At 55.0% G+C, this 15,224-nt stretch overlaps 1 protein-coding gene across 5 annotated transcripts in view; it reads right to left on the reverse strand.

Annotated features, from left to right (window-relative positions):
• Positions 1–14,954, reverse strand: part of MELTF (melanotransferrin) — a 28,074-nt gene extending 13,120 nt beyond the window's left edge. For 2 of the 5 annotated variants that reach the window (XM_032298158.1, XM_032298156.1), the window contains exons 1-8: positions 12,954–14,746; positions 11,875–11,974; positions 9,625–9,807; positions 7,969–8,125; positions 6,405–6,472; positions 2,699–2,886; positions 1,809–1,989; positions 952–1,103 (exon numbers count right to left, since the gene is read on the reverse strand). In XM_032298158.1, coding sequence (XP_032154049.1) covers positions 952–1,103; positions 1,809–1,989; positions 2,699–2,886; positions 6,405–6,472; positions 7,969–8,125; positions 9,625–9,807; positions 11,875–11,974; positions 12,954–13,205 — 1,281 coding nt within the window. In that variant the 5' untranslated portion in view covers positions 13,206–14,746. The other 3 variants (XM_032298159.1, XM_032298157.1, XM_032298160.1) reach the window with 3 other exon arrangements.
• Between the last annotated feature and the right edge of the window lie 270 nt (positions 14,955–15,224).

A 15,224-nucleotide genomic window follows, 5' to 3' on the forward strand; every position in this document is an offset into this window, starting at 1 on the left:
TTTTTTTTTTTTTTTTTTTTTTTTTTTGAGACAGAGTCTTACTCTGTCACCCAGGCTGGAGTACAATGGCGTGATCTTGGCTCACTGCCAAAAGTCTCCTGCCTCAGCCTCCCGCGTAGCTGGGATTACAGGCGTGTGCCACCATGCCCAGCTAATTTTTTTGTACTTTTAGTAGAAATGGGGTTTCACCACATTGGCCAGGCTGGTCTTGAACTTCTGACCTCAAGTGATCCACCCGCCTTGGCCTCCCAAAGTGCTGGGATTACAGATGTGAACCACCATGCCTGGCGGGGAGAGATGTGTTAAGGAGACAAAATAAGAGCTAAGAGGAATAAGTTCCAGTGTTCTATAGCACTGTAGGATAACCAGAGTTAACCATAATACATAGTTTCAAATAGGTCGGAAGATATTGCATTTTCTCAACACAGAGAAATGAGCAATGTTTGAGATGACGGTATGCTAATTATTATTCTGCTCTGATCACCATGTATTCCATGTACCAAAACATCACTATGTATGTCATGAATATGCACAATTATTATTTAGAAAAATTAGGAAAAGAGAAAAAAAAAAAGCTGAACAAGAATCCATACCCACCCTCTACTGTACAAGGGAAAGCTGAGATTTAGAAAGGGGAGGGGGCTTGCCCCAGGCTCCAGGGAGTCAGTGCCCAGCTCGGCCAGCACTCCTTCTGCTCCCTGCCCACCTGCTCAACAAGGAGCTCCCAGGCTCCCCAGGGGACATATCCCTATCTGTCTGTTCCCTGGGGTGGGGTGCTGGTCCCTGCGGGTCGTTCCTCCCCGCCTTCCTCCCAAGTCTGTGGGTTTGTTGCAGGAGACAGTCTTCTCTTCCCCAGGCAGCAGGGGGCGTGGGTAGGAAGAACTACCCAGCACTGCCACCACCTGCCCACCTGGCCCAAGCTGCCCCTCCCTGGGCGGGCGAGACTCCCACCTGGATCTGCTCCATGCAGTGCTGGGGGGACTCAGCTGACACGCACTGGATCTTCGGCCTGAGCTGCCGCCGGCTGAAGGCCACAGCCATGTCTCCACACTTCTGGATCTCGGGAGTGGAGAGCACACACCAGCGAAGGAAGGGGGGCAGCCCTGGTGTGGGGCAAGCCAGCGGTCACTGCCAGGCCAGTACCGCCAGGGGAAGAGATTGGAGTCAGACCCAAGGGAAATTCTGGGCCTTTCTCCTGTCAGCTGTGTGGCTGGGATAAGTTATTTAACCATCAGATCCTGCTTCCTCATACAGAAAAGGGGCAACTGTACCTCTTACACCGGGCTGTGAGGCCTGAGGAAGACCATGGCTGTCACGTATATAACTCAGTGTCTGGCACCCATTTCCCTGGCTACAGGTGGAAGATAGATGGGATGCAGGCTAAAGGCAAGAAGCTGACTTGTAGACTATTGCAATAGTCCAGGCAGAAGACAATGCCTGAGCCAGGGCTGTAGCCACGGGGTGGAGACGGGGAGTAGCAGTGACAGGTTGAAGAAGAACTGATAGGACACCCTGGCTCCTGGATAGAGGGGCGAAGAGACCCTTCTCAAGGCAGATTCTGATGGCCTGGATCCCACCCCGCTGCGGCCAGGTGGGGCTTCTGAAACAGGCCATGCAGCTAAAGAGATGCTTCTTCCCCAAAGCCCCAGAGGCAGACAGATTGAGATGACAGGTTCCCGCAGAGGCTGAGAGGCACATCCCAGGCCTCCCTGGTGAGCATCTTCCCCCGGCCACTTTCCCAGAGAGCCTTGCCATGCCCACGGTCAAGCTGGGCTGGAGCTGGCAGCAGCCAGGACAGGTGGACTTACGGTTGGGGTCACAGAGCAGACCCTTCATGGCGTGCAGGTACTCGTGGCCCAGCCACGCCTCATAGGTCTGCGTGGCGATGGGCACAAGCTCGGAGGTGGAGTCCTTGAACAGCAGATTCTTCTGGCCATAGGCCTCAGAGCTGAACATCTGGAAGCTGCTGCCCTCGTGGCTGAACAGACGCTGTTCAGTGTGTCAAGGGGTGGGGTACAGGGTGGTGAGGGTGCTGACAGGCCACATCCTTTCCCCCCATTTCAGCCACCACCTCCTTTTTCCCTGACCTCAGACCAGGCACCCACTCTGAGGGCCCGGGGAGGCCTCCCTCCGTCTTCTGCAGCACCTCCCCCGACCCGCCGTCCCCTTCCCCTGGGCCCTGCCAGTTCTGGGTCTTCGCTGAGTTCATCCAGCATCACATTCAGCTGTGGCTAGGGGTGGGAGGGTCCTGAGGACACGCCATGGGGCTGGCAATAGCAGCCTCGATGGGGCAAAACAGCCCGGGGCAGCAGCAGTCGGAAATATACGGCTGTCATAAGCAGTGGTTTTAGCAAAACCTTATTTACCACACTTAGTTAATGGTGTGCTTTGAAAGGCATTGGTTTTGTCACTTTTGCTCATATGTTCTGGTTTTGGCTCGTAGAGACACAAGTACCAGGAGCTTCCTCTGAGGGTGCCTCAGTCTCTGGGTCCCCCTCTCGTGGCCAGCCCTCCTCTCGGTCAGCCAGAGCAGTTGGTTCCTGAGCTGACCGGAGGCTGGGGCCCATCCCAAGGACAGTCTCTGTCTGGCTCCTGTGCCTCCTGGTCCCACCCCTCCTGGTCCCACCCTGATGAGCAACCACAAGGCCCAGCACCACCCGGGAAGCTGTGCGGGGGGACCAGGGGACCCTGAGCCCACCTGGCCTTCGTTGAGCAGCCGGAAGATAAGGCCCCCATCTGTGTCAGCCCGGACCACCACGGCGTGAGCAGGCACCCGGGCCAGGTGGCACTGCCTCCACTCAGTGACATCGGCCCAGCTGCCATCCCGGCACAGCAGCTTGAAGTCCTGTGACAGCAGGGCCTGGCCCCAGGAGGGCAGTGTCTTCCCTGGGAAGAAGGAAGCCTGGGCTGAGCCAGCTCCTAAAGGGGTTGTGGTGGGTGGCGGGGAAGGCCCAGGAGAGGAATTCTGGGGGATGGCTGGGTGTCGTGGACACGAGAACCCAGCACTCAGAAGGTGGCAGAGCTTAGTGGCTGCACCCAACTCCAGGTATCTACGCAGGCTATCTTGTTCCTCCCGTTTTCTATTTCTAGCTCTCACCAATTTCTATTGCTAAAATGGATTGGAGGTATCTGACAGTAATACAATACCAAGATAAAGGACTATCTATTCAAGATAAAAGGAGTAAGAAAATAAGAAAGGCTTTGGATGAGAGAGACAAATGTGCCAAGAGTCTAGGACGGCTCAAGGCTGCCGGGAGGGAATACACTTGGCTCTGAGCAGTGGACACGGGTCAGGGCTCAGGGAGCAGGGGCCGTGGTGGGAACACACGCCGACAGAAGGGGACTTCCTAACTCCAGCTATTCATATTTCGATGGACTTCTTTCAAGTTCTTTTTCTATCTCCTGTCTTTTGACCACTTTTAACCTGGTTAAGCACATAGTTGACAGGAAATTCTCATCCTACTTGGTAGAGAATTTTTCCACAGTATTGGAAACTTTCCATAAACTCACTTATTTCTCAACAGAAAAGAAAATTTGAAAGAATAACTATTAACACCAGATAGGGATACTGAGAAGATGAATATTAAGGACTATAATTAAACCACAGATGGTCCTACATAACAATATTTTTATGGCTTTAAATTAAGACAAGGAGGAAAAAAACCTCTACAAGGAAATAGGCAGGGAAAAGATAATTTGTATGGTCATGAAAGCTTTCACTGCGAAGCTATTACCAAACAAAACCCAAAACCCACGACAGAGTAATAGTTTGGAAAAACTCCATAAAGGTCATTTTTAATGGCCACATGGTAGTTTACAGCACTCTTAATTATTCAGTGCAACTCTCCCCACGCTTCCCAATTTTCCTCTGTTTTTAGGCTGCTGCAAAACCTTTGGTTAGATCTCTGGGATATCATTTGCCTTCACACAGACAAATGCATCATTTAGGTACTTCCATCAGCCACTCCACTTCTCATCGGCTAAGAACAATGACAGTCACTTATGCCAATTCTATTCCTTTGCTCTTATCAATCTTTTTGTATAAAGTTGATTAAAAATTACTTCCTTAGATTTCCTTAGATTACCATCAAAACTTTGAGGCCAAGTGCAGTGGCTCACCTGACAGGACACCATGGATCCCAGCACTGTGGGAGGCCAAGGTGGGCAGATCACGAGGTCAGAAGTTCAAGAACAGCTTGGCCAACGTAGTGAAACCCTGTTTCTACTAAAAATACAAAAAAAAAAAAAAAAAAAACAAACCCCAACAACAAAATAGCCAGGCACGGTGGCGGGCGCCTGTAGTCTCAGTTACTTGGGAGGCTAGGCAGGAGAATCGCTTGAACCTGGGAGGCGGAGGTTTCAGTGAGCCAAGATAGCGCCACTGCACTCCAGCTTGGGTGATACAGCAAGACTCTGCCTGAAAAATAAAAATAATAATAATAAAAGGCCGGCGCGGTGGCTCATGCCTGTAATCCCAGCACTTTGGAAGGCTGAGGTGGGCGGATCACGAGGTCAAGAGATCGACACCATCCTGGCCAATATGGTGAAACCCCATCTCTACTAAAAATACAAAGATTAGCTGGACATGGTGATGCACACCTGTAGTACCAGCTAGTCAGGAGGCTGAGGCAGGAGAATCACCTGAACCTGGGAGGTGGAGGTTGCAGTGAGCCGAGATAGCACCACTGCACTCCAGCCTCGAGACAGAGCGAGACTTTATTTCATTTAAAAAAAAAAAAAAAAAAGAAAAAACTTTGAAAAAGCTTCCAGATGCATGCCTGTAATCCCAGCTACTCAGGAGGCTGAGATGCGAGGATCAATTGAGGCAGGGGCTTTGAGACCAGCCTGGGCAACAAAGTGAGATCCCATCTTAAAAAAACCCCAAGTTTGAAAAAGCTGATCTATATCCCTACCCTTTGCCCATCTTGCAAATTCTCCTTTGTCTGACTCGTCTTGGGGCCTGTGAGCAGGACCGCCCAGCACTGGTACACATCATCCTACAGGCTTCGGGGTGTGCAGGTCACTTGTTTTCCTCCTTCTCAGATCTGGCCCATGTTTGCCTTCATGATGGACCACGTGATGGACTTTCTGATTTAAAAGGCAATGATGAATAACAGCGAAAAATGACAATGACTTTTTTTTTTTTTAAAGCCAATCATCAGGCATTCTGGCAGAGGCAAAACTACAGACAGAACAGTCTGTTTGCTGCTTGCTGGCAGGTGGCAGGGGTAAAACGAACAGGGGTCTGAGGAACTTCTGGGCTGAAGGGTCTGCAAGATCTCGATCGTGGTGGTGGTTATACAACCGTATGTATTTGGCAAAACTCATACTTCAAAAGGAACAAATTTTGCTGCATGTAAATCATATCTCAATTTAAAAAAAGAAACAATCTTCAGGCAAATCTAAATTGAGGGACATTCTATAAAATAACTGGCCTGTTGCTTCAAAATGCCAATGTCATAAAAAACAAAGACTGAGAAATTGTTCCAAGATAAAGGAAACTCAAGAGATCTAACATCGGAAGCCATGTGTGATGAGAGTGTAGGTTCTGGTCGGAAAAAAAGGCTATGGAGGACAGAATTGGGACAGTTAGTGAATCTGCAATATTGACTGTAGATTAGATAACAGGATTGTATCAAAGTCGCATCGCCTGATTTTGATTACTGTGGCTAGGTACACATATCTCCTTGTCTCAGGAGGTACATACTGAAGTATTCAAGGGGTATGACATTGGCAAATGTGCTCTCAGATGGGTCAGAACACACACACACACACACACACACGCACACACATACATACACACGTACATCGAATGTGGAAAAACGCTAATTAGTTAGATTTTGAGTGAAGAATAGATGGGAGTTCTTTGAATTATTCCTGTAACTTTTCCAAAATTCAATTCTTTCAAAATTAAAAAAACTCTTAAATGACAATGACATGACGGCTCAATATATAACACCAACGTATATCTTAAGCCAGCCCTTCTCAGGGATGAGGGACTGATTCTCCAGGCAGGAGCAGAAAAATGCCAGGAAGGGCTGGTAGGGGAGATCCAGCGCTAAGGTTTGCAAATTCTTTAAAAAATCAGACCCCTGTCTTCAGAGGGAAACTGAACCCAATGCCATATTCAAATCAGAGCAGAGCAGAGCTGCCCACTGGCCCCCTTCTCCTGCCCTGTCAGCAGTGGGCAGTCCATTGTCCATTGGTGAGACTGGCCTCTGCTCTTTTGCAGCCGGGAGTGCTGAGGTTCAGAGATGGTGGAACTTGTCCACAGTCACCCAGAGACTCAGAGCAGCACTGAACTAGGGCATTTGATCCCAACTCTGCCATCTAGGGGTCCTGCCCCAGGCGGGCCTGGCCTGACACCCTGTCCTTCGGCCCATGCACCTCCCTGCCCTACTCACCATCAGTGTTCTCCAGCACCGTGCTGTGCTTCACAAACGCCACGTCCCCCGCCCCTTCTGCCAGGCACCTGCGGAGGAGAAGCTGTGAGCCTGGATGGGGCTGAGCCCCTGGCCCCTGCCCGTCTTCCACCTCTGGAGGCCTGGCTTGGGCAGTAAGGGGTAGCCATGGTGGGCATGGGTTTTCCAGTCATGCGGTCTGGGTTCCAGCTCCCTGGCTGGTTGGCTGTGTGGCTTTGTCACTTGTGGCCCCTTCCTAGCCCCTATCACCTGTAAAGTGGGGCTGGGAAAGCAGCTCCCACAGGGCTGCCCTGAGGATGAGACGTTCTTTATAATCCAGCATCGATCCTCTACAGCCGAGCTCAGGCCTGTATGGAGCAGGTACTCCGTGTATTGTATCAGCAGCCTTGACTCTCAGGGGGTTGGTTTTGTATGTGTTTGTTTTCGTTGTTTTTAGAGATAGGGTCTCACTGTGTTGCCCAGGCTGGAGTGCAGTGGCGCAATCACAGCTCACTGCAGCTTTGACCTCTTGGGCTCAAGTGATCCTCCTGCCTCTGCCTCCAGAGTAGGCAGGACGACAGGTGTGTACCACCATGCTGGGCTAATTTTCAGGGTGTTTTGAAGCACATTCTGCTCTGAGGCAGGGGATTGGACTAGAAGACCTTTTCATGCCATACCACAGAATCCTGAGTGGGAACGACCATCGACTTTTACATGCTCTCTTGATGTCACTGCCCAGTGTTGGCGGCAGGTTGGCCCTGGGCAAAGGGGTTGCTTGAGTCCCCATGCACTGAAAATACGCAGGGATTAGAACAGGTCAGGGAGAGGTGACATCAGGAGAGGGCTCTGAGGCTCCAGGAGAGTCAGAGAGAAGGGGTGCATGCCAAGGGCATGGGGCAGTGGAGGGGCAAGGGTCTTCCGCTCAGAGGTGCTGAGGACTGTTTTTCTCTCTAAGCCAAACACTGCATCCATTCAGATCACATCTGGAGCGTGGGGCACCAGCAGGCTTCCCCGCTGCAGGTGGAAATGTGAGGTAGCTAAAGGGGCCCGAGATGCTTCCTTTCCAGTCCTGGGAAGCACGTTTCCTCCCCTGCAGGCAGATGGAATTGGACCACGAGCTGGTAGAGACTCCCTTCTGTATCCACGAAAGGATTACCCAAGGTGCCAGCCTCAACCAGTGGCAGAGACAGCCCGTCCCCAAGTGTCAAGACACACTCCCCCACCCCCTCTCCCTGCTGGTCTGAGAATGGGGACGTGGGAGTGGCCAAAAGGCTGTTTTTTCCATTTTCTTCTCTCTGAGCCCTCACTTCACTAAATATACCAAACATGTTGATTTTATGAGCAAATCCAGTTTGGCATATTCCAGCTGGATGTTTTTAAACTAACCAGGGCACAGAACTATATAAAGGGTGCTTTGACAAGATGCAGCCAACCCCGCCACCTCCCCCTCCACGGCCCTCTCTGGGCAAAGGTGTTTTTCCCCAGCATCTGTGGCCTTAAGCGCCTCCGCCTGCGGGACTCAGTTCCTCCCTGCCTGCCGCCCTCCCCGCCCCTGACTTTCACTCACCGGAAGGCCCCGCTGTAGTCATAGTATCGCTCCAGGGGGCTCTTGTCACACACACCTTCCCCAGAGCTGTCTCCCCTGCAGAGGCTACACAGGGACTCAGCGTAACCGGTCTCTCCTGCCCCAGGGACGCAGCTGCCCCCAAAGTAGTTGCTGACAGCTGTGGGAAGGAGGTAGAGAGATCACTTAGCAGAACTTTCTTCAGAGCAAGCCAAGCCCCCAGGGTCAGCAGGGGGCCTGGGCCCCGCAGGGTCTCATCTGGACTCTGCTGAGAACGGTTCCATTTTCTAGCTTCAGTCTGAACAAAACTGGGGAGCTGGACCCGACCAGTAACTCCCAAAGCAGGTCCACCAAGGCAGCAGTGAGCATTGGAGAGCCTTACTTAAAAGTGGCTTGGGGGAATAAAAAATTACTCATAAATGACCACTCAGGGTAACTAAGTGACAACTAGATGCTCTCCTCATTGTAGGCTTCACTTCCAAATCAGCGAAGTGTGATTAACGACGGAGAGGAGGCTAGGCATGGTGGCTCACGCCTATAATTCCAGCACTTTGGGAGGCCAAAGCAGGTGGATCACCTGAGGTCAGGAGTTCAAGACTGGCCTAGCCGTCTCTACTAAAAATACAAAAATTAGTCAGGCGTGGTGGTGCACTCCTGTAATCCCAGCTACTTGGGAGGCTGAGGCAGGAGAATAGCTTGAACCCAGGAGGCAGAGGTTGCAGTGAGCCAAGATCACGCCATTGCACTCCAGCCTGAGTGACAGAGTTAGACTCTGTCTCAAAAAAAAAAAAAAAAAAAAAAGGGGAAATAAAGAATTACGAAGGAGGATCATTCATTGAAAGACAATACTTCCAGCACACGGAGGGAGGCAAACGCAGCAGTGGCCCGCCTCATAGGGAACGAGGTCAGGGTCTGCTGTCCTGCATGGTTCTTCAGGCCCTGCCGGCACCAAAACTCACAAATATTTATCCTGTGCTGTGCCAGGAGGCTCCCCTGCCGGCATCTGAGCCAGCTGGGCCATGCTCATCACCAGCCAGACTGAGCTTGTCCAGAGTAAACCCTCTTCCTGGTTTTTTGTGTCCTCCCAGAGGAGTGGATATTTAATAAATATGCCAAGTGACTGACAAGCCACCCACACCTGGCCACCAGCTGAGAGGGTGAAGCTTCCACGCTCTTGGGCGTGGTGTGGGTTTACACGGCTGGTTGGGCTGATGAGCCACTTGGGAGGTTTCTGGGTGCAATTCAGTGCCTTGCTTGGGTCCTGAAAAAATAGCATTTCTGGTCCTGTAAAGCTGAGGACACGCTTCTAGGCACAGCAGCCTGTGCCAGGTTTATGCCAGTGGAAAGCACTCCTTGGAGGTTCACTGCCTCCCATTCACGGGTTGGACCTGTGCCTGGCTATGTCGTGTGGGACACCACGATGGGTGAGCAATAGTTGTGCCTCACAGGGGCCAAGCAAGCAGGAAGTCAAGTGGTGGCGCACAGGGCTGGCGGCAGAGTGGCGGAGTGGGGCGGCCCGGAGGAGGGGGGTGGCTGCGCCTTCCGGGGATAAAGGATGCGGTGAGGCCAGAGGGAGGCTACCCAGTGAAGGGACAGGCATGGGCCAAGGAAAGGAGAGGGGAGGCCTGGGGACCCTCCTGCCCAGCCCAAAGTCCTCACCTTTGAGTACGTCGCAGCCCATCACTGAGAGGCGGCCGCTGTCCACCAGGTAGCCCACGGGCACGTTCCAGCCCACTGTCCGATTGATGCCTGTGTGGCAGGACTTCATGCCTTTCAGGGTGTTGATGGTCACATGGGAGCTCCTCTTGACCACAGCCACGGCGTAATAGGAGGTACCAACCTCTAGGATGGGAGGGGAGCCAGTGAGGGCAGCAGGGAGCAGCCTCAGGGAGGCTGCACCAGCGCCCTGCCCGGGACGGCTGTGGGAGAGTGTGTGCACGGAGCATGGGTGTGCAAGTGGACATATGCATAGCGCTCTAGTTACAAGAGAGCAAGTGGGTTTAATCCACACGTATGCGAGACCCTGCCCTCCAGCCTCTTGAGGTAGACACAGTCCTGAGATGTTGATGTATTCATTGATTCCCACTTTCCTTCTCAAGCAGCTGGTGCTTAGCTGGGTCCACATTTGCTCACATCTGGGGAGTTCTTTAGCTGGACAGAAGGCGGAAGCCAGCAAGTCTTCGCTCTCCAAAAGCCTAGGCCCCCAGAACTCGGAGGGTTTGAAGGAACGGTGTCAGGGTCATGGGAAGAAGAGTGGCTGGGAGGAGCAGGGGAGGGGCTTCCCGATTAGGAGAGGCAATTTCCTGGTGCTGAGGGGGTTGGAGGAGAGTGAGATGGAGGCAGAGACAGAGACACAGAGAGAACTAGCAATGTGGTCCCCAGTCACTGATGACCCTGAATGGCTGCAGGGTGCGTGTGGCGGGGCAGGGCTCTGCAGCCTTGCAAAACATTCCCCTGCACCAAGGTGGTTCCAAGGGGCGATTCAGGCAAAACACAAATGACTCAGTTACAGTAACTGATGACCAGAGGGCCTCCCATCACATGAACGTGCACACACACAGGCATGCACGTTGCACACACTGCCCCGTGGTGTGGAAGGCCATGATCAGAATGAAGTTGAGTTCTAGAACATAGAGCCAGTGTTACTTCTTGCACACCAGGGTTTGGCTCCAGCCAACCTAAGTAGCTTTGCCTAGTACCATCCTCTGACTCACCACCCTGTTTCTTTCCAATTCCTTGAATTGCCTGAGATGGTTGCAGGGCTCAGCTTACCCATCACCTCCCCAGAGCGCCGTCTTGCCTGCTCTATATCCGTGGGTTTTCCTGCAGCCCTAGTTTTCTCCGTCCTGCCCTTTCCTTTTCCTCACAGCACCCACCACATGCTTCGCTGTATCGTTTTGGTTGGTTTACTCTGCTGTGTGAGGGCAGGAAGGAGGTCTCTGTTTACTGCTCCGTGGTCCAGAGCAGCGGGCAGCAGGTGCTCAGTACAGGTGTGGAGTTAATTAAAGAGGAAGAGCTGCACGGCCCGGGAGGCAGGGCTGTTTCTGGCTGACTGGTATGCAGAATTGGACTGTGCCATGTGGCATATGACAATCACTAATTCAAGGAACCAGCCAGTGCCTTCTCCAAGCGAGATGCTGTGTGGAGTTACAGAGGTTAGACGCTGGGGAGGACCGGCCCTCCTCAGGGGACTAACGTGACTGAGCAGGCAGAGGCTTGCAGAGGCCATGGGGGTACAGGAAAGAGAGGTTCTGCTCAGGGAGCACCTGGGAGGAGGTGACAGCTGCACCAGCCAAGCAGAGGTGGTGGGGGAGACACAGGAGCAGGCTGAGCTGGGGGCAGGTCCTGTGTGTGATGCGGGGACTGGGCCAAGGAACTCACACTTTCCAGCACATACCCATGTCAGGTGGGCACACGGCCTGGCTCATTTAATCCGTGTGACAGGGCATTTGTTATTATCCCCATTTTACAGCCCGGGAAGTGAGGTTGTCCAGGGTGACAGAGGTCATGGGAAGGGAAAGCGCTGGGCCCTAAGCATGCAGGTGGCCCGGCCTGAAGGACGCCTTGTTCACCTGAGGCAGTTACATGAACAGCACCAGGCCTAGCGCTGCACCAGGCACGGGGAGCCCTCAGTAAGAACCGAGTGAGCAAAGGCTGGGGGGCTGCTGGGCTCCCTGAGGGAAGGGCAGACTTGGGTCAGCTCTCCATGTCCCTGGAGCTCTTGCCCCTGGGGAATTTGAGAGAGACTTAGGGTGCCCTCAGGGCATTCGTCTGGCTGGGACTCCAGGACTGCTGTGTGGACAGGGCTGGTGACCAGCTCAGGGCTGTAGGGTCAGGCCTGGACCAGCAAGGGCAGCCTGGAGGGCTGACTTCCAGCCGCCTTCCTCCGTCCTCCCCTGCACCTCCTACCTTGATCGTACAATTCGCCCACCACGGGCTTCAGGCCATGCTCCTCTCCCGCCTCATAGATGGCTCCTCCATCCAGAGTGATGGCGTCAGCCTCCTGGGCCTGCAAGGAAATGTGGCTCAGCCAAACCTGTCCCAGCCAGCACAATCAGCAGGGAGCTTGGGACACCTACCAGGTGGCCTAGGGCCCCGCCCTGAGCCCCGAGGGCTGTGCTGTCCTTCTCATCTGGCCCAGGAACCCAACCAGGGTCCAGGGCTCTCCCCGTTTCCCAGGCCAAGGATTCACCTTGCTTTCCTAGTAATGTTATTTAAAAAATATTAATCATTGACTTTGCAGGACTTAGATATTATATTTTAAAAATCAAATAGTAGAAAACAGCACGCAGTGAAATGTGTCTCCCTCGCTTTCTCTCCCCCTGCACCCCGCCTCTACTGCTGCCCTGGGTTTTCTAGCTTTTTTCCTCGAAGATGATCTATGTGTGGGGTTTCTGCCCTCACATGGAGCCTGACCCACAGCCTTGGCCCTGTGTGGGCCTATGACTGGAGCAGGTCTTGGGGGCATAGTGGGGGCGGAGCTGGAATGAAAACCCAGCTTTCTGTGCACCTGCCCCAGAGGCACGCCCCTCTCTTGTGGTGCCTTTGAAGATTGTCAGTGTCATTTAGCAGGTCTCCTGCTTCTCAGAGCTGCTTTCCTACCCCATACTCACCCACCTGGGAGTCCAGCCCCTGCTCCTCCTTCCCCAGAAACTACACAAGCCCCCTTCTGGAAAGCCCCATGGCAAAGTGAGCAAGTAGCCACCTGGGGCCACTGAAGGGTCACTACCATCTGGGGGCCCCTCAGCAGGGGCCTTGTGGAAGAGAAGCCTCTCAGGCCCCTTTCCTTGCTGGCGCCCCTCTGAGCAGCGGCACTCCTGAGGCTCCCACCTCCTGGGACTGGCGGAGACAAGCTGGCCTTGTTGCTGGGGAGACTCGGGAGATCCTATCGGCTGAGTTCAGCCCCTTTCCCGGTGAATGAGGCTGTTATGTGCTCCCTCCTGAGTCAGAGCCCTTTTGTCTGGCAGGGCGGAAGGGAGAGGACTCACCGCGATGAGCTGGATGCAGTGGTTGGCCGAGGTGCCCTGGACGCAGAGGAGGGAGGGCTGGATGCCCGCTTCCCTGAAGGCCTTGCTCATGTCGCTGCACTTCTGCTGCTCTGGGTCTGAGATAGTGCACCACCGCACCTCCACGCCACCGAGCACTGCGGGCAGGGGACTGACTGTGAGGCCTGGCTCCCCCGCCAGGCCCAGCCCTGGCCCACCACGGAGGGTGGCTCCAGCAGCTCTGTGCGGGCCCATCGGCCTGGAGAGCCAGTCCTCTAGAGCAGCCTGCCCTCCCACAGGGAGGCACCAGGCGCAGAGACTGGGAAACGGCTGGTATTCCTGTGCTCAGGGCCTCTCTGACCAGGAGCATGGCTGCTGGCAAATGGAACGGCTCAGAGCCAGGCCGTTTACAGAGGAGTGGGAGGGTCTACAGGTTGCTTCTCAGCTTCCCCCACCTGGAGGGAGCACTGGCTGGGGAGCCTCGGCAGGCCCGCGTAGGTTCCGTCACACAGCAGTGTCCCTGGGCCTTCCTCATGAACTGGGTCATGAAAATGAGGTGAGGGGGCTGTGGGTGGGCCACTCTCCACGAGCCCTGCACCCTCAGGGAGCATCTGCGATTGTGCTGGCTGCAAACTCACCTTTGGAGTGCACAGTGCCAGGCCCTGCCAAGGGAAGTCAGCAGACAAAGGGGAGGCTGAGGAACCATCAGGGTGGGTTCAAGTTCCTGCCCTCTAGCTGGTAACTTCAGGTAACTTATTTGCCTCTCTGAGCCTGCTTCATCTTCTGACAAAACAGATAAACCCACCCTCCGTGCTGAAAGTAAGCCCACGTAGAGAGCCCGAGACACACAGAGCCTCAGTGGGATTTTGCTTGTGCCTCAGGATCTGAGCGGGTCAGAGTCCCCGAGAGCTCCCAGGCTAGGGGCCAAGGGGAAGGGGTGTGAGTCTCTTGGGGTTGATGACTTTCAGGCCTGAGCTCCTCTGTCATTCACCCCGCCCCAGCCAGCACTGCCAGAGGCCTGTGCTGCAGAGAAACGGATGACTCCCCACTCCCGGAAACCAGGTCACCCCCTCCTCTCCCCACTCCCAGCGGCACCCTAGAAAGTCGAACTGCCTTCCCCTCCCCAGCGCTCCAAGGCCCCTACCACCCAGGCGGGAAACTGCAAAGTTCAGTGACTTCATTGTCTGCATTGATGAGTGCGCCGGCAGCCACATCGGTGCTGTGACCTCCATCCCCTCAGCGGACGCCGCCCGCAATCCCTGCGAGTCGCTCCCCGAGGTCCTGTCTCCCGTCCCACGATGCTGGGCCCCCACTCCCTGGGGCGCCGACACGAGGGGACCCAGCCTCCGTCCCACCTCCATTCCGGCAAATGCAAGCCCTCCCAGGCAGTCTCCCGCGCCCCTCCTGGTCAGTCCCTCTGAATCTTCTCCTGCGGGGACTCGGGAGAAAGAGCTGCTTTGGCCCCGCAAAGTCTCCCTGGGTTCCCGCGACCGTCAGGAGGCGCCGCCCTCTGGGCCCTCCTCTCCACACTCCAAGGCCTCCCCACCACGTCCCAGACCGCGCTTTTCCTTGGCGCGTCCGAAGCCTCACGTTTTCCAGGCCCGGCTCAAGGCCGCCTCCTCCAAGAAGCCTTCCAGACCTCCCTGTCTGCCCGTCAGTGCTAGTTCCCTCCTCACTCGACCCCGAGCCCTGGCATCCCCTATCTCACTCCCCCGGGGTCAGGCACATTTCCAGCCCCGGGACCTGCTCACCCGGGCTGCAGAGCCCAGGACTCTGTGCGCCCTCGGCTCTCACAGCGGGGCCTCACCGGTGCGCAGAGCCACGAGCAGCCACAGGGCCGCGGCCGGGCCCCGCATGGCGCCGTCGGGGCTGGCTGGGGCCGGGCTGGGTCCAGGTCCGAGGAAGTCAGCAGCTGCCGGCCTTCCTCCCTGCTCCCTCCTCACGCTGGTGCGAGCTCCTTAAGTGCGGCGGGGAGTGCCTGGGCGGAATCCACGCCCCTGGGGCGCAGGTCACCTCCCGCCGGCCCCGGACCCCACACCTGGGCTGACCCGACGCGCCTGGGCCGGCCCTCTCGCGCCCCCTGCTGGAGTCCCGGCCTAACGCTCGGGCCCGGGGAAACATGTTCGGAACTCTACCCTGCCCTCCTCTTGTGCTAGAAGACTCCACATGCCATGTCTAACTGGAGGGAGAAAAGCTTAGATGTGGAAGGAAGAAGAGGTCAGAATCCCAGGCTCTGAGCTGGGGGGGGAGCTGGAAGGACATCTCATCCGCGCA

The sequence above is a fragment of the Sapajus apella genome, unplaced genomic scaffold (assembly GCF_009761245.1).
Source record: "Sapajus apella isolate SASKATOON/1434 unplaced genomic scaffold, GSC_monkey_1.0 scaffold38, whole genome shotgun sequence".
NCBI classification, from domain to species: Eukaryota; Metazoa; Chordata; class Mammalia; order Primates; family Cebidae; genus Sapajus; species Sapajus apella.